The sequence below is a fragment of the Arachis stenosperma genome, chromosome 6, assembly GCF_014773155.1.
Source record: "Arachis stenosperma cultivar V10309 chromosome 6, arast.V10309.gnm1.PFL2, whole genome shotgun sequence".
NCBI lineage: Eukaryota > Viridiplantae > Streptophyta > Magnoliopsida > Fabales > Fabaceae > Arachis > Arachis stenosperma.
The window spans coordinates 5,713,764-5,732,981 of NC_080382.1; the positions used below are offsets into that span (position 1 = coordinate 5,713,764).

The 19,218-nt window shown below is 35.0% G+C and overlaps 2 protein-coding genes across 16 annotated transcripts; both read left to right on the forward strand.

Annotated features, from left to right (window-relative positions):
• The first annotated feature begins 10,040 nt into the window (after positions 1-10,040).
• On the forward strand, positions 10,041-13,889 carry LOC130933302 (uncharacterized). Of its 15 annotated transcripts, none has more exons than XR_009067667.1 (9): positions 10,041-10,536; positions 10,629-10,728; positions 11,194-11,327; positions 12,203-12,300; positions 12,407-12,489; positions 12,568-12,673; positions 13,286-13,325; positions 13,432-13,479; positions 13,633-13,755. XR_009067667.1 is itself a non-coding variant. In XM_057862881.1 (9 exons), the coding sequence occupies exons 4-9, from the start codon at positions 12,230-12,232 to the stop codon at positions 13,792-13,794; spliced, it is 477 nt and encodes a 158-aa protein (XP_057718864.1). In that variant the 5' UTR covers positions 10,041-10,536; positions 10,629-10,728; positions 11,194-11,332; positions 12,203-12,229; the 3' UTR covers positions 13,795-13,889. The 15 variants fall into 15 exon arrangements, 6 of the variants coding, with proteins under 6 accessions (XP_057718864.1, XP_057718862.1, XP_057718867.1 ...); XM_057862881.1 differs by having other exon boundaries at positions 11,194-11,332; positions 12,606-12,673; positions 13,286-13,330; positions 13,633-13,889; XM_057862879.1 differs by having other exon boundaries at positions 12,606-12,673; positions 13,286-13,330; positions 13,633-13,889.
• A 3,237-nt stretch (positions 13,890-17,126) lies between these two features.
• LOC130933092 (kunitz-type trypsin inhibitor KTI1-like) lies at positions 17,127-18,060 on the forward strand. The gene has a single exon (XM_057862603.1). It carries the CDS (start codon positions 17,184-17,186, stop codon positions 17,802-17,804), a length of 621 nt encoding a protein of 206 aa, XP_057718586.1. The 5' UTR covers positions 17,127-17,183; the 3' UTR covers positions 17,805-18,060.
• The last annotated feature ends 1,158 nt before the right edge of the window (positions 18,061-19,218 follow it).

Here is a 19,218-nt window from a genome sequence, read left to right on the forward strand (position 1 = left end):
CGCCCAAAGGGAGCATGGTTCTGGCGTTCAAACGCCAGTAACAAACAAGGAAGTGGCGTCTAACGCCACTCCAGCTCCTACCACTGGCGTTCAATTGCCAATGGGGAATCAGTCACATACAAGTGCTGATAACACCCCTTCTAAAAAGGCTTCCCAACCCACTTCTGTAGGTGATAAACCTGCAGCAACTAAGGTTGAGGAATACAAAGCCAAAATGCCTTATCCTCAAAAACTCCGCCAAGCGGAACAGGATAAGCAATTTGCTCGCTTTGCAGACTATCTCAGGACTCTTGAAATAAAGATTCCGTTTGCAGAAGCACTTGAGCAAATACCTTCTTATGCTAAGTTCATGAAAGAAATCTTAAGTCATAAGAAGGATTGGAGGGAAACTGAGAAAGTCTACCTCACTGAAGAATGCAGTGCAGTCATTCTGAAAAGCTTACCTGAGAAGCTTAAAGATCCTGGGAGCTTTATGATACCATGCACATTAGAGGGTAATTGTACCAAGCAAGCTTTATGTGATCTTGGGGCAAGTATCAACTTAATACCTGCATCTACTATCAGAAAGCTTGGTTTAACTGAAGAAATTAAACCAACCAGGATATGTCTTCAACTTGCTGATGGTTCCATTAAGTACCCATCAGGCGTGATTGAAGACATGATTGTCAAGGTTGGGCCATTTGCCTTTCCTACTGACTTTGTGGTGCTGGAAATGGAGGAGCACAAGAGTGCAACTCTCATTCTAGGAAGACCTTTCCTAGCAACTGGCCGAACCCTCATTGATGTCCAAAAAGGGGAAGTAACCTTGAGAGTCAATGAGGAGGAGTTCAAGTTGAATGTTGTCAAAGCAATGCAACATCCAGACACCCCAAATGACTGCATGAGTGTTGATATTATTGATTCTCTGGTAAGAGAGGTCAACATGGCTGAGAGTTTGGAATCAGAGCTAGAGGACATCTTTAAAGATGTTCAGCCTGATTTGGAGGAGTCAGAGAAGATAATAGAACCTCTGAAAATCCCTCAAGAAGAGGAGAAACCTCCAAAACCCGAACTCAAACCATTACCACCATCCCTAAAATATGCATTTCTGGGAGAAGGTGATACCTTTCCTGTAATTATAAGCTCTACCTTAGAGCCATAGGAAGAGGAAGCACTAATTCAAGTGCTAAGGACACACAAGACAGCTCTTGGGTGGTCCATCAGTGATCTTAAGGGCATTAGCCCAGCCAGATGCATGCATAAGATCCTATTGGAAGGTGACGCCAAGCCTGTAGTCCAACCACAGAGGCGGCTGAACCCAGCCATGAAGGAAGTGGTGCAGAAGGAGGTCACTAAATTACTAGAGGCTGGGATTATTTATCCAATTTCTGACAGCCCCTGGGTGAGCCCTGTCCAAGTTGTCCCTAAGAAAGGTGGCATGACAGTGGTTCATAATGAAAAAAATGAACTGGTTCCTACAAGGACAGTTACAGGGTGGCGTATGTGCATTGATTACAGAAGGCTCAATACAGCCACCAGAAAGGATCATTTTCCTTTACCATTCATAGACCAGATGCTAGAAAGACTAGCAGGTCATGAATACTACTGCTTCCTAGATGGATATTCAGGTTATAATCAAATTGCAGTAGATCCCCAGGATCAGGAGAAAACGGCATTCACATGCCCATCTGGAGTATTTGCATACAGAAGGATGCCATTTGGCCTGTGCAATGCACCTGCAACTTTTCAGAGGTGCATGCTCTCAATTTTCTCTGATATGGTGGAAAAATTTCTGGAAGTCTTCATGGATGACTTTTCAGTATTTGGAGACTCATTCAGCTCCTGCCTTAACCATTTAGCACTTGTTCTGAAAAGATGCCAAGAGACTAACCTGGTTTTAAACTGGGAAAAATGTCACTTTATGGTGACTGAAGAAATTGTCCTTGGGCACAAAATTTCGAACAAGGGAATAGAGGTGGATCAAGCTAAGGTAGAAGTAATTGAAAAATTACCACCACCTGCAAATGTTAAGGCAATCAGAAGCTTTCTGGGGCATGCAGGATTCTATAGGAGGTTTATAAAGGATTTTTCAAAAATCGCCAAACCTCTGAGCAACCTGCTAGCTGCTGACACGCCATTTATCTTTGACAAAGAGTGTTTGCAGGCATTTGAGACCCTGAAAGCTAAATTGGTCTCAGCACCAATCATCTCTGCACCAGACTGGACATTACCATTTGAACTGATGTGTGATGCCAGTGACCATGCCATTGGTGCAGTGTTGGGACAAAGGCATGACAAGCTTCTGCACGTCATTTACTATGCTAGCCGTGTCTTAAATGACGCACAGAAGAATTACACAACCACAGAAAAAGAGCTACTTGCAGTGGTTTACGCCATTGATAAATTCAGATCCTATTTAGTAGGATCAAAAGTGATTGTGTACACTGATCATGCTGCTCTTAAATATCTACTCACGAAGCAGGATTCAAAACCCAGACTCATCAGATGGGTGTTGCTTCTGCAAGAGTTTGATATAGAAATAAGAGACAGAAAAGGGACAGAAAATCAAGTAGCAGATCACCTGTCCCGAATAGAACCAGTGGAAGGGGCGTCCCTCCCTCTCACTGAGATCTCTGAAACCTTTCCGGATGAGCAACTGTTCGCCATCCAGGAAGTGCCATGGTTTGCAGACATTGCAAACTACAAGGCAGTGAGATTCATACCCAAAGAGTACAGTAGGGTGCAATCAAAGAAATTAATCACAGATGCAAAGTACTATCTTTGGGATGAACCATATCTCTTCAAGAGATGTGCAGACGGAGTAATCCGTAGATGTGTGCCTAAAGAGGAAGCACAGAAGATCCTTTGGCATTGCCATGGATCACAGTATGGAGGACATTTTGGAAGTGAGCGAACAGCCACAAGGGTCCTCCAAAGTGGCTTCTACTGGCCCACTCTCTATAAAGATTCCCGAGCATTTGTGCTTAATTGTGACAGTTGCCAAAGATCAGGTAACCTACCTCACAGTTATGCCATGCCTCAACAAGGAATCTTGGAGATTGAGTTGTTTGACGTATGGGGCATTGACTTCATGGGACCTTTCCCACCATCATACTCAAACACTTATATTCTGGTGGCAGTGGATTATGTATCCAAATGGGTGGAGGCTATTGCAACACCCACTAATGACACTAAAACAGTGTTGAAATTCCTCCAGAAACATATCTTCAGCAGATTTGGTGTCCCTAGAGTGCTAATCAGTGATGGGGGCACTCATTTCTGTAATAAACAGCTTTATGCTGCTCTGGTACGTTATGGAGTCAACCACAGGGTAGCTACTCCATATCATCCACAAACTAATGGGCAAGCTGAAGTCTCAAATAGAGAACTCAAAAGAATCCTGGAACGGACTGTAATTAACCGTAGAAAGGATTGGGCAAGAAGCTTGGATGATGCTCTGTGGGCATACAGAACAGCATTTAAGACCCCTATAGGGACCTCTCCATACCAGCTTGTGTATGGAAAGGCGTGTCACTTGCCAGTGGAACTGGAACACAAGGCCTACTGGGCAACCAGATTCCTGAACCTTGATGCCAAGTTAGCTGGAGAAAGACGATTGCTCCAGTTAAATGAGCTAGAGGAATTTAGACTCAATGCTTTCGAAAATGCAAAAATTTACAAAGAGAAAGCAAAAAGATGGCATGATAAGAAATTGTCATCCAGAGTCTTTGAGCCAGGACAGAAAGTTCTGTTATTTAATTCAAGGCTCAAATTATTCCCTGGGAAATTAAAATCCCGGTGGAGAGGTCCATATGTAATTACAAGCGTATCACCATATGGATACATAGAACTTCAGGATAGTGACTCTAACAAAAAGTTCATTGTTAATGGACAAAGAGTCAAACATTATCTTGAAGGCAATTTTGAGCAAGAATGCTCAAAACTGAGACTTGATTAAAACTCAGTAATAGTCCAGCTATTGACATTAAAGAAGCGCTTGCTGGGAGGCAACCCAGCCAATCACAAAATTTAATTTTATTCGTATTCATTAATTAATTAATTTTGTTTCAGGTATATGTCAAGTATCTTCAAAGGTGAAATAGCAATTGATTGAAGTCACAGAGTTACAGGGAAATTTGGAAGCTCACTGGCATGAAAAAGCCAGTGAGAAATACTTTGGGCATTAAACGCCCAAAAGAAGCTCCCACTGGGCGTTTAACGCCAGTAAGGGTAGCCATATGGGCGTTAAACGCCAGAAAGGAGCACCTTCTGGGCGTTAAACGCCAGAAAGATGCACCTTCTGGGCGTTTAACGCCAGTCTGCTAGCATCCTGGGCGTTCAGGAAAACGCCCAGTGACAAAGGACTTCCTGGCGTTCAACGCCAGAAAGAAGCACCAAATGGGCGTTGAACGCCCAGGAGAAGCAACATGTGGGCGTTAAACGCCCAAAACATGCACCATGTGGGCGTTTAACGCCAGGATGGGGGGAGGAGGTAAAAATTCGTTTTTCTTTACAATTTTTCTAAATTTTTATGTTTCAATTCATGATTTCTTGCATAAACATGTTTCAAAATGTCATCCTTCAAAATCAAATTGGTTTTCTAAAAATCCTAATTTCTAAAATCCCTTTCTCAAAAGTATCAAATGTATCTTAATTTATAAACACAAATCTTTTTCCAATCCAATTCTTTTTCAAATCTTTTTAATTTCCTTCTCATATCTTTTTCAACTCATCTTATCTTTATTTGAAAATGCCTTTCCTTCTACTCCTCTCCTTTCCTTTCTTTTGCTTGAGGACAAGCAAACCTCTAAGTTTGGTGTGATTTGCCATGATCACTGAGTTAAAACTCATTAAGATCATGGCACCTAAGAGAACAGGAAGAGCAAGGATGTGAACTTAAGGGAGCTGAAGCGTCAGAAATTAATTCTTGAAGGCACCCCACAGACTAGAGGAACATCCACTTCCCAAAATACAGGTTGTTAAGTTCTAATTCCAGCTTTAACTCTGTGATAGTATTATTATAGGATTTTACCTTAGAAATTATATAGGAGTAGTAGTAATTAGCATGTCTATTTTGATTTTATTTCCAATTAAACTATAATTTATTTTTCTCATCATCATCAGGCATAAATAAAGTAGTAGAACTTTTTTAGAATAAAGAAGTAATTTATATTTTTGAGTTCTTAGTAATAAAGACTATAATTAATTATATGTGGTGGCAATACTTTTTGTTCTCTGAATGAATGCTTGAACAGTGCATAAATTGTACTTTGAATTTGATGAATATTGGCTCCTGAAAGGATGAGGAACACGAAAAATATTATTGATGATCTGAAAAATCATGAAATTGATTCTTGAAGCAAGAAAAAGCAGTTCAAAAAAAAAAACAAAAAAAAAACAAAAAAAAAATATTTACAATCAAAAGGAATAAAAGCCAAGCAGCCCTTAAAACCAAAAGGCAAGGGTAAAAAGGATCCAAGGCTTTGAGCATCAATGGAGAGGAGGGCCCAAGGAAATAAAATCCAGGCCTAAGCGGCTAAACCAAGCTGTCCCTAACCATGTGCTTGTGGCATGCAGGTCCAAGTTACAAACCTGAGACTGAGTGGTTAAAGTCGTGATCCAAGACAAACAGAGTGTGCTTAAGAGCTCTGGACACCTCTGACTGGGGACTTTAGCAAAGCTAAGTCACAATCTGAAAAGGTTCACCCAGTTATGTGTCTGTGGCATTTATGTATCTGGTGGTAATACTGAAAAACAAAGTGCTTAGGGCCACAGCCAAGACTCATAAAATAACTGTGTTCAAGAATCAACATACTACACTAGGAGAGTCAATAATACTATCTGAATTCTGAGTTCCTAAGGATGCCAATTATTCTGAAAATTTAAAGATACAGGGGGATGCCAAAACTGTTCAGAAACAAAAAGCTACAAGCCCCGCTCATCTAATAAGAATATGAGCTTCATGTTAAAACTCTAAAATATTATTACTTCTTAATTTCTGTTAAAACCTATTTTATTTATCTAGTTGCTTGAGGACAAGCAACAGTTTAAGTTTGGTGTTGTGATGAGCGGATATTTTATACGCTTTTTGGGGGTAATTTCATGTAGATTTTAGCATGTTTTAATTAGTTTTTAGTTAAATATTATTAGTTTTTAAGCAAAAATCATATTTCTAGACTTTACTATGAGTGTGTGTATTTTTCTGTGATTTCAGGTATTTTCTGGCTGAAATTGAGGGAGTTGAGCAAAAATCTGACTTAGGCTGAAACAGGACTGCTGATGCTGTTGGATCCTGACCTCCCTGCACTCGAAATGGATTTTCTGGAGCTACAGGAGTCCAAATGGCGCGCTCTCAACGGCGTTGGAAAGTAGACATCCAGGGCTTTCCAGAAATATATAATAGTCCATACTTTGCGCGAGGATAGACGACGTAACTTGGCGTTAAACGCCAAGTTCATGCTGCTGTCTGGAGTTAAACGCCAGAAAAACGTCATGATCCGGAGTTGAACGCCCAAAACACGTCATAATCTGAAGTTTGATGCCAAGAAAGGCCTTTACACGTGGAAAGCTTTAGTCTCAGCCCCAGCACACACCAAGTGGGCCCCAGAAGTGGATTTCTGCACCAATTATCTTAGTTTATTCATTTTTCTGTAAACCTAGGTTACTAGTTTACTATTTAAACAACTTTTACAGACATTCCTGGTACCTCATGATATTTTCAGATCAGAATTACACACTTTTGACGGCATGAGTCTCTAAACCCCATTGTTGGGGGTGAGGAGCTCTGCAGCGTCTCGATGATTTAATACAATTCCTTTGTTTTCCATTCAAACACGCTTGTTCTTATCTAAGATGTTTATTCGCGCTTAATTGTGAAGAAGGTGATGATCCGTGACACTCATCACCTTCCTCAATCCATGAACGTGTGCCTGACAACCACCTCCGTTCTACATCAGACTGAATGAATATCTCTTAGATTCCCCAACAGAATCTTCGTGGTATAGGCCGGATTGATGGCGGCATTCATGAGAATCCGGAAAGTCTAAACCTTGTCTGTGGTATTCCGAGTAGGATTCTGGGATTGAATGACTGTGACGTGCTTCAAACTCCTGAGGGCTGGGCGTTAGTGACAGACGCAAAAGAATCAATGGATTCTATTCCAACCTGATTGAGAACCGACAGATGATTAGCCGTGCTGTGACAGAGCATAGGAACGTTTTCACTGAGAGGATGGGAAGTAGCCACTGACAACGGTGACACCCTACATAGAGCTTGCCATGGAAGGAATCTGCGTGTGAGAAGAGGATTTCAAGGAAGAGTTGAAGTCAAAGGACAAAGCATCTCCAAAACTCTAACATATTCTCCATTACTGCACAACAAGTAACATATTCCCCAGTCCTTTATAAACAAGTAACTCTATTGTTCAAGTAATCCAAACAATTTTGTTGACATCCTGACTAAGACAAATAAAATAAACATTGATTGCTTCAAGCCAATAATCTCCGTGGGATCGACCCTTACTCACGTAAGGTATTACTTGGACGACCCAGTGCACTTGCTGGTTAGTTGAACGGAATTGTGAAAAGAAAGTAATCAGTTAGTTGAGTTAGTTTAACTTTTTGGCACATGCCAAGGAGCCACTAATCAAGAATCACAATTTCATGCACCAGTGACCTTTATATTGGTATTTCTGACATTCAATAGAAGGACAGGCTGAGAAGAGGTTTCCCGAATGGTTACAGTTTCGACAGAATTTACTCTTTCTGTCTGTGGCAGCAAAAACATATGATTTTTCTATAATAATATATACAGAGATCAAAGAGAGGAGAAAAAACTGCAAATTCGGGATAAAAAAAAATAAGAAAACAGAGGGCAGAATCAGAAAGAGCTTACCAAAAAACTTTTGAGAGGGTCCCACTATCTGTCACGTTAGATGGAAAGGCCACGCTGCAATGCGTGATAAGAGGAGGACGCGAGGAGGTTGTGATGATTAGATTTTTGATGGTTTAGAATTTCACAAATGAATTCTCGTTGCAAGTATAGTTCCTAAACCAAGCAATAATCTTTTCATACAAAAAGTTGTTTGTCACTAAAACAAACTCCTAAATTTATAAACCGAAGTATTCAAACCTCGGGTCGTTCTCCCTAGGAATTACAATAAAGTGTCTTGTTATTGGTTGTGAGTTATTTTGGGATTTTTGGATAAGAAGCATGAAAAGTAAATGGCAATGAAAATAAACTAACTATAAAAGGCTCTTGGCAAGGTATGAAAATTAGAAGTCCTATCCTAGTTATCCTTCTCAATTGTGATGAGAATTGTTCATTGCTACCACTTAGTTAACCCTTACTAAATAAAGGAAAGTCAAGTGGATGAATTGACTTGAGCCACAAGTCCTAGCCAACTCCCAAGGAAAGACTAGCTTTAGTGCACTCCAAACCAATTAGCAATCTCTCCAATTACCAATCAACAAAGGAATTAGATAACTCAAGTGTCACTAATTACTCTACCTAGGCCAAGAGGAACAAAATCTATACTATATCTAGAAGATGCATTTCAACAAACACATAAAAGGCAATAAAAGTAAACAACATAAATTGCAAGAATTAAAGAGAGATCTAACTACAAAGGCAAGAGATCAACAATAGAAAAGCAAAGAAGAACAATTATTATGAATTACCTCTTATTTAATTGAAGGAAAATGGAAGGAACAATAGTAGATCTACAACAAAGCATAAGAACAACATAAAGGAAATTGCAACAAAAGAATGGAAGAATGGTGAATGTAACAACAAAGAATTGAGAGGTAGAAGTAGAAGAAAGCAAAGATTAAAACCTAGATCTAAGAACTAAACCTAATCCTAATCCTAATCCTAGAGAGAAGTGATAGCTTCTCTCTCTAGAAACTACTTCTAAAACTAAACTATGACTAATGGTAACTAACATGTGTTTCCCTCTTCACTCCTTGGGTTAAATAGCATCAGAAATGAGTTGGATTGGGCCCACAAGGCTTTAGAATTCGCTGGCCACGTTTTGCTTTAAGTGAACTAGGTGACAGCAACGGCGCGTGCGCGTACTATGCGCGTGCGCGCCACCATACGTGTAGCAACTGTGGCAAATCTTATATCGTTTCGAAGCCTTAGCTTCCCAACCCAACTGGAACCGCATCATTTGGACCTCTGTAGCTCAAGTTATGGTCGTTTAAGTGCGAAGAGGTCGGCTTGACAGCTTTCCGGTTCTTTCATTTCTTCATGAGTTCTCCAACTTTTCATGCTTTCTTTCTTCATTTCCTTGATCCAATCTTTTCCTCCTAAACCTTAAATCACTTAACAAACATATCAAGGCATCTAATGGAATCAAGGTGAATTAGATTTAGCTATTTTAAGTCCTAAAAAGCATGTTTTCACTCTTAAGCACAATTAAAGGAGAAGTTATAAAACCATGCTATTTCAATGGATAAATGTGGGTAAAAGGTCATAAAATCCCTTAAATCAAGCACAAGATAAACCCTACAAATGGGGTTTATCAGGTTGCACGCAGGTCGTGATGCTGGTCGGGTCGGGTTAGCAGAGGCGCGTGTCGAATGGCAGATCTGTGGAGGTGTTTGGCGTGTCATGTGGCGCGATATGGAGCCATTGATCCAATGACGCTGGACGCGTCTTGAAGGAGAAGACCTCAAACAGACAGGAAACTTCAAGCGGCGTGTGGTGGCACGTTCGGCGAAGTCCGACAACGATTCTGGACGTGTTGGAATCGTGAGAGACGAACTTGGTGGCAACGGAAATGACGAACCAAAACGTCCGAAAAGGATCAAAAAACGAGGGCAAATAACACTGCCAAAATAGAAAAACAAAGGGATATGAACGAATTTTCATGAGAAAAAAAAAGAACCTATGCTCTTGATACCATGTTAGAAACAAGAAAGTATTTTGAAGAGTGTATTATTGATTGTGAGTCGAAAGGTACAATGTACAAAAGTTTATATAAGTGCTAGAAAAATTAAAGTAATAAAAGCACAAAATCCTATAATAAATACACATATATGCTATCACTACCACAAAAATGGAAGATAGCGGCGGAAAATTAGTGGCTATTTTGACAATAGCCACTACTTGTTGGTTTTCTGGCAGTTTTGGTGGTGAACACTGGAAGAGGAGCTATTTCCTTTGGCGATGCTTCAACCTCATTTTCTCTTGATTTCATTTTTCTTTCGTTATCGCTTACAAGAGCCAGAGCCCAATGTCTCTCCTCCTCCCTCGGGTTCTCTTGCCACAGCATCTTGCCACCATCAAATTTGACCTTTGATGCCACCAACCCTATTAGACGCACCCTTTCCCTCTTTTCTCTCTTTGAATAAACTTCCCCAAACCTTGCTAACCCTAAATCTTCTTCCCCGAGGTACCATTGGTGCTATTTCTGCTCGTTCAGATGAAGACGACGACACTGGGCTCTCTGTTTCATCTCGTCTGTCAGATTTGCTCGCCATCTCCTCCTACTCCTGCGTGGTTCAAATCTGCTGCAGTTATATAAATTCCTGATAAGATATTGGACTTTATGAGGTTAGTTTATGGTGTCTCCTTTATTGGATTTCCTCAAGCGAGGGATCGATAGCGGACTTACTTGGGCCTCTGAGACTTTCTGCATTCCTCAGGTTGCCAAGAAAATTGACGACATAGTATGGCTTCGGAACCTCAAGGATCCTCTTGGTCCTCCTTACTCTTCTCCTCCTTGGCCTCAACCTTGGTACCCAGGTACACAAACAAGATAAATTTATATTCTTTTTTCATTTGGGGTGTTAATATGTGCCTAATTTGATTTGGAATTCAGCTTTATGAATTGGGTATTGTTTGAAATTGCTTGAAATGTTAGGGGGAAAGCTACAACTTAGTTAATTTTACTGTTAGCTGTTTTTAATTGGATTCCTTAATTATTATGGTTATTATTATCAAAAGGTTTAATTTAACTTGAATTAGTTCTGAGCTTGAGCTGCACCTGAATTTCTAGTGATATGAGCTCAATGATGGGAATTAAGTTCACTTTCCATTGAGCCCAAGCTTGACCTGAGCATATTTATTTCATTCTATTACTAATATACATCAAAAGATAATTAAAGTGCAATGATGACTGTAAAAAATTTGGTGAATATATTATTAGAATTTCATTCCTATGAAAATATATTATGGTATTTGATTTGTTTGATAAACTGGATTTGGCAGATTTTAGGCTGAAATGGTTATCCTCTTTGGTCTATATTCTTAGCAAAGCTATTTGAGTCGTGTTGAAGCTAGCGATTGGTGTTAGTTGTTTGGATTCTGAGCCCTTCACTGCTGCTGATGGCTTGCCGAAACAGGTAAGGTGTGAGGAACTTGTTCTAACCATTTATAAGATTAGGCTATATGTATGTATGGGAGAGAAAGTAAAGAGAAAGAAGAAGCATATTCATTATTATTGTTATTAACATTAATGAAATAAACTATGTATTATTATTATTATTAATATCGTCATTATGTTGGTCTTCTTCTTTGTACACTAATTTTTCATATATTATTTATCCCTTTTAATTATCTTTCTTGTGTGAAACACAAATTTTAATAGCAGAGTTACGAAAGATATGGCTAAAGAAAGAAAGATACATTAACATACTATTTCAAATGAGTGTATCATAAATCATGATAGCATGCTTTTGATGCATACATTATTATGTTGACTAATCCCAATGAACATTCTGATTTATGAGACATTATGGTACTCATTATAGTTGTGCCTTCCTTGACCAGAGCTTCTTAATGCCCCTCTCTTTCTCTTTATATCTATTTTTCTATCTTTAATAATTCTTTGTCTCTTAGGAATACTTGTATGAAACTTCTAAAGCATTATTCACTTGCAGGCCTCACATGTTAATTCATACATGCATGTTTGTTTCATGTGTTTCTGCTTCTTCCACTTTCATAAGCATTCAGCAACCTCACTTAAGTATGGCAGATTCCCGGCTCCATATTCACTATTTCTCTTTTGGGTTGAACTAATTGAATTTCCTTGTATGATTAGCAAAGGGACTAGTGTGCTTTCTGTCATAGTAGATCTTTAGTAATCCTCCTGTATTTTGTTCATTTCTGTTGTTAATTCTTCATTGTTTTCCAAGAGGGAAAACTCTATCTAAGAGAGCTTATGTATAGTAGCAATGATATGAAGATTTGATTACATAAAGTTTTTTCTTGTTATTAGGTCCAACATCATTTGCGCCGGTAATTGATGCAGCAATTGATGTTGTGGAGAAAAGCAATGGTCAATATCATGTTCTTGTTATTATTGTTGATGGACAGGTTCTATCTACTTATTTTTCTCTCAATAATTTCTTTTCATGATATAAGTAGCTGTGTGTTTCTACTTGTCTTCCTTTTATTGATAGTATTTCTTCTTTCTCTTTAGGTTTCCAGAAATTCAGATACAGGAGGACGCAAAAGGCTTGGTCTACAAGAATAAGCAACTATTAATTCTATGGTTGCTGCAAGGTAAATCGATATCGTTTGTAGTCTTTTGCTAATTTCTATGGTAGATGTCTCTTACGTAAACCTATTTTGGTTGGTCAGTCACTATCCTCTCTGAATAATTTTGGTTGGTGTTGGAGATGGACCGTGGGATGAGATGCAGCAGTTTGACAATAACATCACGGAACCCTTATTTGACAATGTTCAGGTACTTGATGGTACTTAAAATATTCAAGTACTATGTATGCTTCTATAGTAATGAGTTTCAAGAACCTCGAAGTTTAGCATATTAATTAGCTAAGGGGATAATGTAATACATCAACCAATTCCAAAATTAAGCACAGTTTATAATTAGTTGGACATAGTGTTTTATGATGCTCTTCTCTTTGTAGAGAGAGATATAATATGGAATTCTACTATCTCAACATTAGTAAGTGTAAGATGACTCTTAAGTAGGTTTACCCAACTCCTAACATGGATTAGGGTGGTTCTTATTGTTTTTGTTCCTTGCATAGTTAGCTTATTAGCTGCGATGTTTAATAGAATAGATCTTAAATTCTGATCACTTTTCAAATAAAATTTTTGACTCAGCTGTTTGGGGAGGTGCCAAGTTGTCTAATGTTCTTGAACTAGTTGGAATACCAAAGTTGACCAATAGTACTCAATTTGGTGAAAAACATGTTGAGTTTGTTAGTATTGATAAGTGTAAGATAACCACCATGACGTGTATTTAAATTACACATCATGGATTACTTCTTGTTTTTAGTTTTATTCATGGATACAATTCTGTTGATTTCTTTTAATCTCCAAAAAACTATAGGAGAAGAAAGGAGGTCCTTACAAGGCTTCAATTTCTCTCAGTCAGGCAACAAATCCTGAAGCAGAAAAAGTTTATTGATATTTTCAAATTCAAGCCCTACTCTATCAGACAGAATAAATTTATTAATAATGATTTTATTTTGGCAGTGTGCTATATGTTCTCTAGGAGATGTGAGCACACTAAAGCTTGGGAAGGTTAGTTTATATGATCGTGTACATGGGCTACTCATGCATGATCATGAACGTGCTTTTTTTGGTTCGATATGAAATGCACAAACATGATTCTTTTCTTGATCCTCTTTTACATTGCCTGAATGTTTGAGTTTAATACTTGGATATTACAATTAGGTAAAACACAATGGATATGCAGGATCAAGTGGTGGCAGAGACATTGAGAGAGTCGATATTTCTGTTGATGAAGGAAAAAGCTGGATTGAAGCCTTAAGATGTCAGAAAAGTGGTGTCCAATACATAATCGATGTTTCTTTAGATAGACTTGGAGGGAAATAAAAATTAGAATATATGTGATATTTTATTTTTCAGAATATGTTTTGTTTAAGTTGATTATGTAGCATCTTTTATTAGCTAAATACTTTATTTTTTTGTGACTATTGAAATGCTTTTTTATATTAAAATAAATATGTTAATTTCTTAAGCAATAAAATATTTATGAGTTCTCGACATCAATTTAGACTTTTGGAAAAAATCAATAAAATTTTTAAAATAAAAACAATATTCCAAAAAAACATATCCCCAAGTTAATATAAGAAAACAAACTAAAATATTATATTAAAAAAAAGTAATCCGAGGCCGCAAATAAATTTAATAAAAAACGTTGCAGTAAATTGCGGTGGTTAAGGAGCGTCGCAAACATGTGGGGAAATCAATCTTGGTAATATAGCGGCGGTTTTAAACCGCAGCTAATGTTACCGACGCAAAATAACTGATTTGCAGCGGTTATGTCAGCGTTGCTGGAAACTGCCGCAAAATGCATCCCCGTGCCGTTATGCATTGCGGCTGGAGTTCTGCTGGTGTCCTGTTTAGCGGCGGCTTAAAACCGCCGCAAATCAGCAAATAAACCGCCGCTATTATCCGTTTGTCTTGTAGTGTATATAAATATAAATAATACTAACTGACCTTAATTGATCCTAATTATACTCTAACAATCATATGACATATCATAAATTTATTTGTCATAAAATTAGTCTTTAAAAATATACATATAAATTATTTTCATTTTTAAAATTTTAAAAATTGAATTCTTAGTAGTTTTTATAATTTTAAATTTTAATCTTTTTTAATTCTACAAATTTTATTTTTATTTATTATTATTGTTATTGTTGTTGTTTTTACTTTATTGAAATTAAATTCATTATCATAAAATCTATGTAGGTACGTGGACGAAAATAGTATGCAATTTTTGACCCCACACCAATCTATCGTCGAAATCCCATAATGGTCCCTAGTACTATGAGATAATGATGCTGAGTTATATTGTATATATATGAAACACTAGATGACAAAACAAAATGAATTTGTTTGTCTACTCTGAAGAAGGAAACAACTTATTAGTGTCTTCATCCATCAATAATTCAATACATTATTTTACAGAATCAACGTTTAACTCATTTAATCACAATGTTAAATTATTTTCAGGGAGAAGGAAATTTAATAAATGAATAATTTCTGTTTCTAACGTATTTAATTTCAATATCTATTATACAAAACTTTCCAGAACAATCAATAAAATATTACCTAATACAAATTTGATCTTCAAAAATAATATATATAACACAGTTAAAAATTAAAAATATTAAGTAAAAAATTCAAAATAATGCATCTTACATCTGAATATAAATAAAATATATAAGCTCAATATAGTTTCTAAAAATATACCATTTATTTATCCACAAAATGTTATTTAATATTTTTTGCAATAAACTTATTTTAAAATAATAACCATATACATTAAAATAATTATTGATAAAAAATTATATTTTCACTACAGCTTTTTTCTTTCTTGCTTGTTTTCTTTAATCAAGCAAGAGAAAAAAAATTATCTTAGTTTATCTCACTTTTTTCTTTTCTTCTAAGCAATACATATATAGGACGGAGAATAGTTTTTTTTTCCCTTTCTTTTTTTCCCCATTCAATATATATTATGATTTATGTTTTTTAAATTTTTATTCATTTAATTAAAAATAAAATACTTGAGATCAATTTTAAAACTGGGAGAAATTTTCTTCCGAAAAGCTTTTAGCTATATAGGAGATCCCCCATGTGTTGATTCTTTAATGTCGCTCTCGAAGCCATTGTCTTTTGTTATCCATGAAAAACACATGGCAAATATTGGTTGAAGATAACTTTTGTACATAAATATTGGTTGAAGATGAATAATGTTATTTTAACGGATTATATTAAGTAGATACTAAATTAATCATAAAATATATACTAAAACATAAAATATATATTAAAAATAAATTAAATAATATATATTTATGTATATTTATAAATAAATATTATAATATATAATTAATTTTAGTGTTTAATTTTAATATATAAATAATATTTTTATATTTTTACACCTTAATATTTGTGTTTAATTTCTGAACAGCGAATTAATTTGGCTTTTTTTAAATTTAATTTGAACCACATTAATTATCCATTTAAAAAATTGGGGAACATTAATTAAGTTGTTTCTATTATATAACTCTATGAATACTAAATATTTCTTTTATTTCGTAATATGTGTCTCATTATATTTTTTAAACTTTCAAAATATTTGTCTGATCTTACAATATCTAGGCACTAGTTTTTTAATCTTTATTCTTAATAACTATATTACTTTAAAAATAAGAATAAATATAATGTTAATTAAAAATTATTTTTTCTCTATATATTCTTCTTTTGTTTAGTCATAAATATAATTTGTATTGTGTAATTTTAATAATTGAGAATTATTAGATAACAATTTAGTTATATATATTGAATTATTTAATTGTTTTTGACTATTAATTTTACATCAAATGAGTACACCTCAAAATTCATGCAAGAACGTGATATAAACAGTGTACTAGAAGTTAGAACATGTGGTTAGAAAATTATTTAATTATTATCACCTCAAGTTACATAAAATCATAACCTAAAAGAAATCCTCTCCATTTATAAGTGGAATAAAGCCATACATTGTATGTAGCTCTTTCTATTGAAACAAATTTCAATCACGTGAACAAAACTACACCTTACTATCCGACGCTTTTGTCTACATATGTTTCCTTCCATCGTTTCAAAAATAATCCTGATAAATATTTACTAAAATCAATCTTTAAAATTAATTATTTTTATAAAATATATATTAAAAATAAATTAAATTATATATTTATATATAAATATATAATAATTAATTTTAATATATAAATAATAATTTTTCAAAAACAAATAATAGATGTAGACTTTTAAATATTACATGACAGATAAACTATTTTTTATTTTTTATCAATAATTTTTAATATTAAAAATATAAAAAAATACAAAAATAATATATATAACATTTTTTTCTCAAAAACAAATCTTTATGGCATATGTATATGTGTTTGTATTTCACAACATATTTTAAAAGAAATAAAAATGAAAATATCTTTTTTCTGAAATCTCCATAAACCATATCCAGTTTCATTATCGTAACTTCCAACAAATTATATTACATGTAGACTGTAGTGGTGTAATTTAAAATATCTCATTTTTGTTAGGTGTTTTTTTTATTTTTTTTTATATTGAAACTATTATTATTACTATTATTATTATTATTATTATTATTTGTAGCCTATAAATTGATAGTTCATGTTCATCGTCCTTCTTCACAACACCTCTCCAAGCACTAAATAAAATATATAAAAAAAATGAAGGCTACTACCACCACCACCACGAATGTCTTCGCCATTTTCATTCTCTATGCTTTCATCTCCATCCACCTACCTTCTTTAGCCACGGCTGAGTTGGTCGACACAGACGGCGACCTTATTCGAAACGGCGGCTTATATTACATCCTCCCAGTTTTTCGAGGCAACGGTGGCGGAATAGGCCGAACATCCACCGGAAACGAAACGTGTCCACTAACCGTTGTCCAACAACGCTCCGAAGTGGACAACGGATTACCAATTATAATTTCATCTCCATTCAGAATCGGTTTTCTCTATGAAGGACTTCCTTTGGACCTATCCTTTTCATTTGTTCCTTTGTGTACTCCTACTCCTTCTAAGTGGATCCTCGTTAAGGGTCTACTGGAAGGAGAAGGAGCCACGGTAAAACTCACCGGTTTTTACGAGAACGAGGTGCAGGGTTGGTTTGAGATAAGGAAACACTTGGATGACTATAAACTTAGCTTTTGTGCTTCTTCAAATAATAATTGCGTGGATATTGGGGTTAAACGTGATGATGAGGGAAACAGGCTTTTGGTTGCAACGGAAGATAACCCTTTTGTGGTTAATTTTAAGAAAGCTACGTCGTCTTATTCTGCTTGAAGATCCATGCATAATAGTAAGCAAGTAATTAAGCCATGGAAAAAAAAAAATCTTGTATGTGCTTTCTTATATAGTGGGTAAGATATGTTTGTATGTGCAAGATGAGAATAAATTCTTGTAAGAATATAATCAGGGCACGACTTGCATGAATATATATGTTCATGCGAAGAAGATAATTAATATGTTTGGAAAAATTATTAAATATAGTATATGTTAATATCTTAATTGTTATTTTTATACGAAGATATTTTTACCTTATCATTCTCTTATTTTTCATTTTTAGATAGTCTTTAACGTTTGGTCTTTAATGTTTTAAATGTCGTATTTCAATCCCAAAAAATTTTAAACAGGTTCAATGTAATCTTACAGTTAAAATTGATACTAATGGTTAACAAAATAAGTGATATGGACGTTAATAACGTTACTAATTAAATTATATCTTATTTCATATATTAAAAAAATATAACTAAAATTTTATTGTAATACTTTTTCTCTTCAATTTTTTTGTTGTATAAAATTTTAAATTCTAACAATCAATTATCAACGCTTTAAAATTAAAAGAAAATTTTTTATATTAGTAATTGTTGGTTCATAGTTTGCTAATATGCGAATTGTTTATATCAAATTTAATGGTGTGACAACATTAAACTCGATTAAAATCTTTTTGGAATTAAAATAATACATTTAAAAATTTTTGAGACTAAAATAAGATGTTTAAAATATTAGAGACTAAATTAAAATTCAACCCAAATATTGAAGACTAAAATAATACTTTATTTTTATTTTAGTTTATGTATCACAATAAAGAGAAGGTTATCAAACCAACAAGAATGGTTAAAATATCAAAACTACTAGCACAATATCAGATTAATTAAATAAATTGACGAATTTAATGTAAAAAAAAATATAGATGAACAAGGTAAATAATGAACAAAGTGAACAACCATTTATAATAAAAAATACTTAAATCAGATTAATAATTAATTAGATTAATTTAAATTTTTAAATTTGTACACATACAGTCATACACACTCTTTATTTTTGGTCTGCAACATACACAAAAATTACTAGCAAAAATATAATAAACGATCTTATATAATCATCTACTATGCCAAGGGAAGACACCTACAAAGTGAATTAACTATCTTAATTAATTAGCTTGAGTTCCAAGATAAAATCCTATTCACTTCAGATGTTCATACAATACAGAATATACACACAAAAATTAATCCCTCCAAATTACAAGAATCTAGGCCAGCTGAAATGCCAATGGATTTAACACTAAATTCCCGGCAATTCAGAACTTCAGTCAATCATGATCCAATTTAAATGTCCTCCAATTCTTCGTTTGTCAGATATGAACTTCGGGTATTAGATATATGTATATTTTGTTTTGAAAATAGGACACGACAGA

Coding starts and splice junctions, on each gene's coding strand:
- LOC130933302 (XM_057862880.1), top strand. CDS start 12,230: ATGCAGCAATTGATGTTGTGGAGAAAAGCAATGGTCAATATCATGTTC. Junction 12,301..12,406: donor TTATTATTGTTGATGGACAG/GTTCTATCTACT, acceptor CTTTCTCTTTAG/GTTTCCAGAAATTCAGATAC. Junction 12,674..13,285: donor CCTTATTTGACAATGTTCAG/GTACTTGATGGT, acceptor AAAAAACTATAG/GAGAAGAAAGGAGGTCCTTA.
- LOC130933092 (XM_057862603.1), top strand. CDS start 17,184: ATGAAGGCTACTACCACCACCACCACGAATGTCTTCGCCATTTTCATT.